The sequence below is a fragment of the Dipteris shenzhenensis genome, chromosome 10 (genome assembly GCF_047967505.1).
Source record: "Dipteris shenzhenensis isolate YYH24624 ecotype China chromosome 10, Dip_SZ_1.0, whole genome shotgun sequence".
NCBI classification, from domain to species: Eukaryota; Viridiplantae; Streptophyta; class Polypodiopsida; order Gleicheniales; family Dipteridaceae; genus Dipteris; species Dipteris shenzhenensis.
In genome coordinates, this window is record NC_141605.1 from 44850490 (window position 1) to 44862389 (window position 11900).

Genomic DNA, 11900 nt, shown 5'->3' on the forward strand with positions numbered 1-11900 from the left:
TTGAATCTCATGCAAAACACACTCCATATATATCTATGCGTTCTTCATGAGTTGAAGAAGAAAAAGAGAACCACCCTAGCTCAGCCTTTGTAGAGACCGACTCCTCCAACCATGTCGATTAAAGAAAATCTCCAATCACAGCAAGAGCTCTGTCATGTGTTCGCTAATGCACTCAACCATACATCAAAAGCATGTGCATACCTTGCCTACTTCATTGGTTGCATCTACCATGTCCACCATCCAATCACAACACAAGGGCTAAATCCTCTCATGAGCCTTAATCAAGACACCCCCATGAGGCATTTCTCCAACAAGAAAGATGATTGACACCAAAATAATCATTTCTCCAACTTCTCATTTTTATTTGTCTATCCATGTCCAAATTCATGAAGAAAATTTCAAGACTATTAATAAAGATTACATTATTTGCATTACATTGAGTAAAAGCAAAGGAGTCTAGTTTGGATGGAGCATTTTGAAGAGTGAGTTTATTATTTTCTTCTTCTTAGCAGTTACCTATGTCTTTTGTCTCATATGTGCAAGCATTATTTTGTTGTTAATTTGTTTTGGTTAGGCAAACAAGCTTGAGGATGCAAGAACAAATAATGGTGCACAATCATGGGAGGAGTCACAAGAAAAATATCCAATGATCTCTAGCTCACATGATTCATTGAAGCTGTTTTTAATCACATTCCAAAATAGTGTAAATGATCAAATGGCCCCTTGATATAAATAGATTGATGTCATGTTTGAAGCATAAATGATTAGGTGGCTCTTCATATAAATAGATTGATGCCATGCTTGCCAAATATCTTAATGTAAGGATTCGACATAAGTTAGGAATCCCTGTTTTAAATTAAAGTATGCTTACGAAATTAAAATTTAAAACTCAAAAGTTTGTGTGTGTTTTTAAAACATTGGTAGGATTTAGCTCTTTTCCCCACCAGTTTAAATTTGATTATCCCCATATGGGACTTACTCTTCCCATCCTCGGTATATATTTCTTGTTCAATTAATGAGACTCTTAAAGAAACTTTTTAATATTTTTAGGGGGCAAGAGACTCAAGTTGAGGGAAAACTCTAAGAAAGTGATGGGAGGGTGTGCTCAATGGTCACTCTTATCTCATCTCCCACAATAGTCCCTTTCTTATAATACAAATAAATGTCTTTGACAAACATTGAAAGCCATAAAATAGAGCCAAGAATGACACATATGCATTATGCAACTTGGGCTCATTTCAAATTCATGGGCATAAAATTATATAATTAAATGAATTCTTTATTTCTTTCTTATAATCTAGGATCAAAGAGGAGATACATCTTTTGATATTAGGATATAAAAATTAAGGGGGGAAAATAATTATTACCGGGTCATTACCAACTTTGAGGATGTAGAGAGTTACCAAGTTTACCCCATTTTTAAAACATAGGTAGGATTTAGCTCTTTTTTGTGAGAATCTTCAAAGTTGATAACACATAATAGTTCTCAGTTAATATGAAATAGTGTTTATATTAAAAATGAAAAGAAGTATGTGTTGACCCTTACGGTTAAGGCTAGGACTTCCCACGTTCCCATGTTGGGTCCTTGGACCCTCCTTGGACCACCTGTTAAATTCCACTGCATAGACCTTATTGTATATTGCACTGCATTACATCTTTAAAATATTTAATGTTTTATTTGAAAGATTATGAAAATGAATAGTTGAAATGAGTGTAGCTTCTTTCTATGATGTAGAAGTGTAAAAACTTATAATGGGCACAATTTAAATATTACTCACCCTCTTACATGTCGTCTCTTATAAGAGATGCCAAGCCATCACCAAAAGTATGGAAACTTATCAAAGAAAATTGGATTTGAGAAATCTTGTTGGAGACCTCCTGTTGTACTGTTTTAAAGCATGGAAAGCATAACAATTTGCATTTTTCATACTACCCTTACTGTCATAGTAGAGCATGATATGATTTCTTGAAATAATTTGAATCCCTAGAAGAAGTCTTATGAACTATATTGTTTCACATGAAGCATTGGTGAATCCTTTGTTGCTTTTGTTAATCATAGAGCCATAGTTGAGTGCTTCCTTGCTTTTTTGTGGCAAGTTTTTTGACCCAAGATTGATGCTATATCTAGTTGCACACATTCTATCATTAGCATATCAACCCAATTTACACAACTATATCCAAAGAGATCAAGATATGGCTCTCTATCAAAATACAGACACATTAGGGGCTTAAGGGGAGTTTTGAGACACCTCTTACTCAAAAGGGGCACCCTTTTTTATGAAAGGCACTATCGTGAGGGGTCTGACAATTGTAGGGGTGTGGATCGCACTATGAGATAGGAGCAATTGGGGGAAAGCAAGGTCCATGTGAATGGGAGAGGCGATGATGATGAGGAGATAGGACTGAAGTGGGTGGGTGGCACCCATCCGTGAATGCGTACGCGTGTACGCGCATGCGTGCGTGCGTGCGCGTGTGTGTGTGTGTGTGTGTGAGAGAGAGAGAGAGAGAGAGAGAGAGAGAGAGAGAGAGAGAGTGTCTGTGTGCGTGCATGCATGCGTGTGCATGTGAGAGAGAGAGAGAGAGAGAGAGAGAGAGAGAGAGAGAGAGAGAGAGAGAGAGAGAGAGAGAGAGAGAGAGAGAGAAGAAAGATGTATTAACATCCGCGAAAGACCTCACGAGCCTATGGGACAAGGTACAAAGTACAACATCTCATACAAGCCCCAGTGGGTTGGAGCAAAGGGTGTGTTAAGGCCCTTGCTAAGTGCTAATACTATTAAACTAAAAAACGAAAAACCTGGTAAACTGATAGGTTGATAAGCTGAGAAGTTGATAACTTGATAATTGTACAGAGCTCAATAGGTCGAACAAAATTAGATATAATCTGGAGACTAGCTGAGAGCTGTAGCATGTTCATGTCTGAGATCTAAGACTCAAGCTCGACTCAGGCTCAGAAGCCAAAGCCCGACACCATGGTGGCTTGCCTGTGAGCGTGGAAAATGTCTCGGATTTGTGTCTATCGAGCTGTGTCATGTAATGGCAAAGGGGGATGTGGTCTCCTCGATCTCTGAACCCGTTGGGCTATGTTCAGGGTAGCCCCTTGCCTTGGGCAGTCACTCTTAAGGAAAGCTGTGATAGGACGGTCAATAGAGTGTGCTCTGGTCACTATCCGTGCTATAGGTGGTCTTTGCATCCCTCTATCAGTAATCTAGGATGTCGGCATGTCAGCCATCTCCTCCGCCGCCTCCATCTCGATGTGTCCTGGACCTGACTCAAATGCATAGAAGTGTTGGACATGATGCTGTGCTCTCTCAGACTCTTTGTCCTATGGTTTGATCTCCTCCTACTGCTCTCTAATTTGTTGTAGTAGGGTCTCCATGTGTCGGTGCATCTCAAGTAGATAAAGCCTAATGCATATCTGATCGTGGAAGTGGATTAATCGTGAGAGTGGACTGAAGTCGCTCCCCTCTTGGTAGAGGCAATGCTATCATTCCCTGATCTCATATAGGCTGGGCAGACACATAGGAAATGCTCCAATGCTTAATCACTCCTAGTGTGCAAAGTATACATAGCCGCTGCTCCCTGGGTATGCCTGTTGCTCTCCCCGTCTGATGAGATGAGACACGGATCAATTTAATGGCAAACCTTAGTGCATGCGAGACTCCTCTGTCCTCGAGATACTAGGGTCTGATAATGAATCCCTCCTCCGATACTCTCAAGAAGTGGTTGCGGTAGAATTTGGACTTGGTGGGGAGCTCCTGTTCTCTTCCCCCCAGGTCCGAGACATATGGGGTTGAAGGAGATCTAACTGTATCAAACGGTTGATCTCATCTCGCGAGATTTGACTTGGGGGGTGCATCCATGCTGTACTGAAAAGGGGGGAGCCCGCCCATCTGGATACCATGCTTGGTAAACCATGTGGATATCTGAGCATACCATGTGTCTACTCCACTCTCTGCTAGTTGTCTGGATGACTCCAAGGCCAATCTCAGTAATCTCCATCGAGACAAGTCCCCAACTCTGTGGATGAAAGTCACTGTCTGAAAGATGGCATCAATCTGTAGGGGAGTCATGGCCAACTCTGCCTGTACTATCTCATGTGGAACTCAGGGCTTACTTCGAATCATCCTGGATCCCATAGTCACCTATAGCCACTCAAATTTTCTCCACTTGTTCTTCAGTAAGTCACATTCCCAGAAGGATGTAGAAAACTTTATGTACCAACTGGAACATGTATGGCATCTACTAGTGTTCCTTTAATTTAGCAATACATATGGATTTTCCACATATTTCAAAAATTGTAAATGTAAGAAAATTTATTGGCTCGCGACACCATAAAGCCTCCCGTTTAGCTCAGGACTATGCAATGTGGGGTGGAGAATGTTGTTGGTCATATAACTTTAGGAAGATTGGGAGTGTTGACTGTGCAATGTGTGTTATGCTCTTAGCCTCTCAAGTCAGTATATACTCTCCAAAGCCTCCCCACAACTCTGTGACTCAAGGCTATTGTCTCTCATGGTAGCTGATAAATTATGAGTAATCATATTAGATATACTAATTGTTTTATCATTTTTCATTATGTGTTCATTTTTCAGTCAAGGAATGATGGATGGAATTCCATTTCTATTTGAATGTGTATGTTTCCTGTGGATTTATGCACTTGTCTTTTGATGTTTTGTAAGTTCTCTCACCCTCAAAAAAGAAAAAAAACGAAAAAGATATCACTATTATGCCTCTAAGAATATGTGCCTTTAGAGTCTCATACCATACATGCCTCTTATGATATGCCTGTTACAAATGTCGCGACTATGCACACCATAAAATGTGCCTGGACTGTTGCCTATCTTGAAATCCCTATTCAAGAAAAGCAGCTCAATCCGTCCCAAAATTACCCCCTGTAAAGTATATTTTAAGTCTGTATAAAGCTTGATGGTGTGCTTGGGGTGGTTAGTCTTAAAGGAATGATGTTACCACATGCATCACGAATTCCCACTAGAAAAGACCTTTATAGAAACTCCTAAAGTTTTTGAATTTTCTCATAGAGTTAGAGCACATTTAGCCTTTTCTAAAGAAGTGTAATAAAAGCTCCTTATTTATACACTAAATCTATAGTGCATGCTTATTAAATAGCTTGGTTGTTAACTCAGTTGAATCGTGATATCATATGTTCTTAAGGGGTGATGACCTTGATTTTTTGTGTGACTAATTTTTTACAAGGTTGAAAGATAGTGCAAGAAGAGACAAGTTGTTAAAAGTTTGGTTGTTAACTCAGTTGAATCATGATATCATATGTTCTTAAGGGGTGATGACCTTGATTTTTTGTGTGACTAATTTTTTACAAGGTTGAAAGATAATGCAAGAAGAGACAAGTTGTTAAAAGACAAATAAATGTTTATTAAGCTTCTCTTTTAGCATGAAGGCATCTTACTACAAAATAGTGATGTAAGATTTATATATATTAGGCAATTCATATGGGTATGAAATTGCATTGCATTTCAATGGAGGGGGTAGCATGTGCAGTCTTGTTGTAAGGGTAATAAAAATCAAACGGATGCAATCTATACCTCATGATTTGAGTGTGTGATAAGAATGTGATTCTTCCAAAGGATAAAATAGCCAATGAGTGGTAGGCAGCAATAATTTTTTGGGGCAGCAGGCCTAGGAAGGCATTTGTCTGATTTTGGCATTATGGGTGGCACTATGGGGGGTAGGAAGAGAGTGGGAGTGGGTATGGTTTAGGTGACGGAAAGAAAAGAGATGAGGTAGGGGAGAATTTCATGCATTTTTGACAAGGAGTGTGTGATGTGGGTGCTTGAGGAGCATTGACATATTGTGAAGATTACCTAGCATGGACACAATAAAAAAGGATTCTAGAAATCAATAGTTCGTTCACCTTTACATTCTCTGTGAATCTGTAGTCATCATAAGCACCCAAAAAGGGATGGAATTGGATTGATGATGGAGCCTAGAGACAATTTTAGGGAATGGGCAAATATAGATGGTTCTTTGATGCAAAGGAATGCAATTGCCCCATTCTAAGGTTAACCATGGCAAAGTTAAGCTGTGCCTCTTTGCATGTGGGGCCAAAGGGGCGGTCCATGACACTTCTCCACACTACAGGGATGGGTTGGGACGAGAGGGGTTGGATTGAGATGGGATGTTGCACAAAGAAAGGTGTGGAGTCCTTGATCCAGCTTGCATGAGAACAAGGGGAACCAAGTGCAAAGAGACTGTTGTCTGCTATAGGAGTAATGGCCTCAAAGAAATATAAAAAATAGCCTCATCAAAGTGACAACAACTTCCATTTGAGGATGTCACAAGATAATGGTGGTAGGCACTATTTTTGGCACTATAGATGATCGACGGCAGTTAGGGATCGTTGATTTCCCTGTGAAATAAGAACGGTAAAGCCTCCTGCTACCGTCAGCAAAAATGGTGATGTTGGCACCATGGTTTTGTGTGTGACAAGCATCTTCGTTTTTTTTAATCGGCTGGGGTAGTGAATTTTCCCTGTGACAGAATGTGAGTAGAGGCCTAGTGTGGGGAGACTGTGTGACGAGCGAGAATGCTTCTTTTGATGCATGAGGCACATGTTTGCTGATAGGTTCAAGGAGATAAAGTCAACGTGGCAAGGTCCAGAGAGGAGGACATAGTAGTGGTTAGATGGATGAGGTACGAGTGTGTCGTAACCCAAAAATAAATAAAGAAAAGGTGTGTGTGTGAATGAACCTGGCGGGGGGGGGGGCGCGGTCATATGCCGCTTAGCAGGCGGGGGGAGGCTACTTGCCAAGCGGCGGCCAAATGGATAAACATGGAAGCGGCAAACAGCCACGGCGAGGACCCACGTGGCGGGATCAGAGGCGAGCACGTGGTGGGGCGGCAGAGAACGAAAGGACCACGTGTGAGGAGGGGGAGAGGCGTGAGCTGACGTGGCAGGGAAGGGGCAGGGGCGTGTGGCGGGGCCAGGCGGCCCAGATGCTTCTAGACGAGTTCGCGTACCATTTACAACGTAGGACTGGGCCGCTAAGAAGGGGTAATTAAGGAGCTAAAAGGGGGTTAGAGGTTAATGAAGGATTAGGGGGAGTTAATGCGTCGTCTCTCTGAGGGGGGCGGATTTTTTGAGCACTCGGTTTTTACTTTTGAGGCCTGCGTTTTTAGAGCTCTCTGTTTCGCCATAGCCACAAACGCCATAGCCAAAAATCCTCATTTCTTCTTGCCCTTTGCTTCATTCTCTCCCATCTCCCTCTTCTCGGTACTCCCCTCCTTCCCTCTCAAGCTTAAACTCTTCCCTTCCATCGCTTCCCTGCCTCTTTCGCCCTTAAACGCCTCTCGCTTTCCCACCCTCTTCGGTTTCTCCCCCCAATTCTCCCCGTTTCTTCCTCCCCTTCATCAATCCATCCCCTTTCGTATCGCCCTTCCCTTCCGGATCGAGTTTTCGCTGCTTTGCCCCTTCCTCCCTTCCTTCCGGATCGATTTTTGTCTCGATTTCCAACCAAAATGGAGCCGGCCTCTTTCGTCAGTGTGGAGCAACAACGCGATCCGCGATCCGTCCATCGGCCGCAGGTCTACTTGCCGATCCGGCAGAAGACAAACGTTCCGTATCCCAACGATTTGTCTGCAAACGGCCGATTTACCGCTGTAGACGGTGGATGCCTCAGAGATGCGACCTTTTCTGGCAGGCCTGTGTCCAATCTCCATCGTTTCTTAGAGCACACTACTCCCAGGGTGTCATCCCAGTTTTTCCCCAAGGTGAATTTTGCAATCTTTCCGGAGCAGCTAAGTCTGCAACATTTTTCTGCTCAATCTATAATTTTATCGGTTTTCTTTGGAGAGAGGAAGCTTGTTCCTAGTTTTTTTGGGAGAGAGTCACTGTTAATCAATTTCTCAATTTTGCTTGAACAGAAAGGGAAACAATACTTGTTGAATGGTTCAGTCCGAGCATGTGATTTTTGCTCCAAATTGTAACGAAGGGAAACAATGCATTTGCATGATTGAGTCCGAGCATGTAAGAGCTTGGGAAAACGGGAAAATAATAGAAACACTTCTGTCATGGAGCCTGATTCTCAGACTTAATCATTTCAGCCCGGGGCGTCTCTTTGCTAGACCAGTCGTATTTCGATGTATTTGTAATTTAGGGGTCATGACTCTTCCAATTCTTCTGCATTTGCAGACCCATGTGCGGGACTTGTCTCTGAAAGGATGCTCAGCCTCTGCCAGACACTTCTTCTTGTTGAGCGACCTTTGGGACTGTTTTGATGAATGGAGCGCATATGGGGCAGGTGTTCCTATTGTTCTCAACGGGAGAGATACTGTAATGCAATATTATGTCCCGTACTTGTCGGCGCTTCAGCTCTACTCAAGCTCAGCAAATGCACACTTTACGAAAAACAGGTTAGCGGACGTTTCTACGTCTTTTCCCTTCCTGTATTTCAATCTGATAAATTGATTCCCGCATTTCTTTTTGGTGTTGACGATTGATGCATTCTCCCCCTTTCTAGGCGGCTTGGTGACGACAGTGACGGCAGTGAGATGGATTTCCGAGACACTGGTAGTGAAGCTAGCAGCGATGGTGAGGCAGAGAAGCTATTGGCTCAAAATGGAGGGGCAGTCTCTCCCGATTTGACGACGGAAGGGCAAACTGCCGTCAAAAGCACGCATGGACCGTGGAGTTCTTTGGACGTCAGAGAGGGGATTCTCAGGGAGGACGAGGAACGATGGCAAGCGGAAGATCGGCCCGAGACTCTTCTTTACGAGTACTTTGAAACATCAGCTCCTTCGCTCAGGGTTCCTCTGTATGACAAGGTAAGTTTTGGAGGCGCATTCGAGTTCTGATTGTCCTGTCAGTTAATTTTGAAGATCATAATCCATACATGATTGACCGATGTCCAGGTGGGAGAGCTAGCTCGCCAATATCCTTCGCTGAAGACATTATGTAGTAACGATCTCTCACGATCGAGCTGGCTATCCGTCGCGTGGTATGCACTAGTGGGTGTGATTTATATCGTTGGTTTTTATTCTTGTTTTCCTTTACTTGCTCTTCATTCTGACTCTTGTGGAGTCTGGACTTACAAACAGTTATCTTATTTGTAGGTATCCCATATATAGAATACCTACCGGTCCCACATTGAAGGATCTGGCCGCCTGTTTTCTAACATATCACTCTGTATCAACTCTGGTGGCAGGTACGGGGACTCTGCTTTGTCACAGATGGCAGTTGAGTTTGTAACTGCCATAAATGTGGAGATATGAGTGTGAGCATTGAGGAATTTGTGTTCGTGTCTTCTCTTCGAGTGGATCTCCTGAAGCTTGAGCTAGTTTCCTCTTTTGACATACTCCTGCAATTTTGTAGCAGCCATAATGTTGGGCAATGCCTTCACCCAATTTTTTGTGGCTGGTTTCTAACATATGTATCTCAGCAGATGGTGGAGATACCCCTGGCTTAGCCTCTCAGGAATCAAGCTTTTCTACCCCAGGAAACCAGGTTGCTCTTCATCCTTTTGGTCTTGCTTCTTACAAATTCCGTGGTGCTATTTGGACCTCTGCCGGGGCAGCTGATCGTCACTATGCAACGACTTTACAAAGGTCCTCTGACGATTGGTTGAAAAGTCTCCATGTACAGCATCCGGACTTTGAATATTTTATGTCTCGCTGCCCTCCGGTGCGACGCTAAAAGATGTGTGGGAGGTTTTGACAAGTCTACTTATCCCACCTGTACGGCATCATTTTTTGAAGCCGTGCATTACAGCTGTGCCTTGTGAAGTAGAGTGAGGGCTCTGTAAACAGGGTCATTCAATGCGTCATCCCATTGCAGCCCTTAAAATGAAAATTAAAAAAAGGGAAAGTAAACATGTGAAAAGTGAAAAAAGGTGTGAAAAGTGGCTCAAAAAAAGAAACAAAATGACAGTGATCAGCACATCAGGTTCAAAATCTAGGCTTTTTGATGAAGGATGACTTCTTCATTAGTGCTGAAGATGCAAGGAAGAAGGTCATGAAGTCTGTTAAGCTGAGCAATACAGAATCTGACGGCTATGAATTTTGGATTTTATGGGGCCTTTACAGGAGGTGATGGATTATGCTGGTTATCTAAAAGAGAAACCTGTTTTTAAAAAGAGGCTAAAGTCCTGAGCCCCTAGTCCTGCCTGGCTGTGGCTTTTTATATATTATATTCAATGGACAGACTTTCACGCTTGTGTTTATTATGCATCATGAAGATGGTGTCTGTTCATCATGGATGTGAGGGACTTAGCGATGTGGGCATAGCAATGTGGAGGTTTCTAGTTCTACTGTTGATGAGTTGTAAAAGGAAATTCTATCCCAGTAGAAAGTTCCATGGAACTGTCCCACACTGTGCATTGTAGAGAATATGAAGAAAATCTTCAAGGATTTCTGAGTTTTCATCCTATGCTCATTGACAAGTGATCTTAATGATTAATAAGATATGGGTGTGACACTCGGATAGCAGCCTGAAGCCTTATATTGGCTTGGTTTTGCATGGCAATATATATGGTGCACTTGGTCACCAATCTTTGGAATGACTTCACATGTGGGTGTACGTTGCATGTAGAAAACATGACCTTGTTGCTGCAGCAAATCCATGTTTGTATGTCAGTCTAGCATTCAATACAAATTGAGGTCATGTTCACGTTTGTGTTAAGCCCTCAATAGGGAACTGCTCTCTCTCTCTCTCTCTCTCTCTCCCCCCCCCCCCCCCCCCCCCCCCATCCCCTGGGGAAAAAAAAAACCCTCCCCCCCCTCTGCATCTCTCTCTCTCTCTCTCTCTCTCTCTCTCTCTCTGTCTTCCCTTTCTTGTCCACCGTTATTCTTCAATTGTTCAGTATTGAGATATGTCTGTTTGGAAGGGAAAACATTCTGTAGTATGCAATAATGGTCTGCATCTCTATTTTGACCCTGGCCCCCTGCCCCCTTGCCCTGTGTTTGCTCTCTGAATTATTAGTAAGATATGGCTGTGCGGTACTTGGATAGTTGTGTTGAGCTTATTTTAGTAGAAAACAAGACCTTGTTGAGTGAGCTGTATTTGTACTGCCCTCAGTCAATGAAGTTGTGCATCCTGATCAAGAAAGAGTTCCGACTTGTATCAGGTACACAATGAGATCAGTTTCACGTTTATGCTTGTTTAAGCATAGCTTGGAACAGAACAAAAAAAAAAATGGATTTGTATGATTGGATATATTCTAGTTTGACAAAAAATTTGGATTTGTACGATTGCATTGCCCTATCAGCTAGATTTAGATGCTCGTCTAGGAGAGACAAATGAAATCATTTAGTCTTCACAAGCAGTTGTAGCTTGAATGAAGAGATGTTGGACTACCTTTTGATTAGCCTTCTCCTTTAGTGCTAGCCTTCGTGGCTGAGTCTGCCCTTCACCTCCGGAGTACTGATAGAAACTCAGTACGAAGACTTTGCATAAATGGATGCTCAAGTATGTGTGGGTGTGTGGATTTGTATGTGTGAAAGCATATGTTTATACTATGGTCTACACCCACTGTTGGGTGCTGACGACATCAGTGGGGATGTCATAGTAGCTAGTCCCTGCTATGCACGATGGAGTTTATGGTTTTCAACCTTGTGACTATCATGAGATTGAAACTCCACTATGTTGCGTTTGCAGAGGATGAGTTTGGGAATGTTCCTGGACTCATCTAGGTATATATATTCTAGTTTGACAAAGGTATGTAGAGCTGTGAATAGGGTAAACTGGGTCCCTCTCTCTCTCTCTCTCACTGTTCAACTTATACTGCATTTTTGAAGATGGATATGAGTTTTTTTGTGAATGCAAAACGTGTTAGGCTGGAATTACCTTTGCTATAGTTAGTCCCTCTCTCTGTCTCTCTCTCTCCCCCCCCCCCTCTCTCTCTCTCTCTCTAACTCACACACACACACGT

At 42.7% G+C, this 11900-nt stretch overlaps 1 protein-coding gene across 1 annotated transcript; it reads left to right on the forward strand.

Annotated features, from left to right (window-relative positions):
• Positions 1 to 7116: 7116 nt before the first annotated feature.
• Positions 7117 to 10623, forward strand: LOC147897885 (uncharacterized). Its single transcript, XM_087380259.1, has 6 exons — positions 7117 to 7746; positions 8168 to 8388; positions 8496 to 8799; positions 8887 to 8972; positions 9088 to 9179; positions 9417 to 10623. The coding sequence occupies exons 1-6, from the start codon at positions 7495 to 7497 to the stop codon at positions 9665 to 9667; spliced, it is 1206 nt and encodes a 401-aa protein (XP_087236385.1). The 5' UTR covers positions 7117 to 7494; the 3' UTR covers positions 9668 to 10623.
• The last annotated feature ends 1277 nt before the right edge of the window (positions 10624 to 11900 follow it).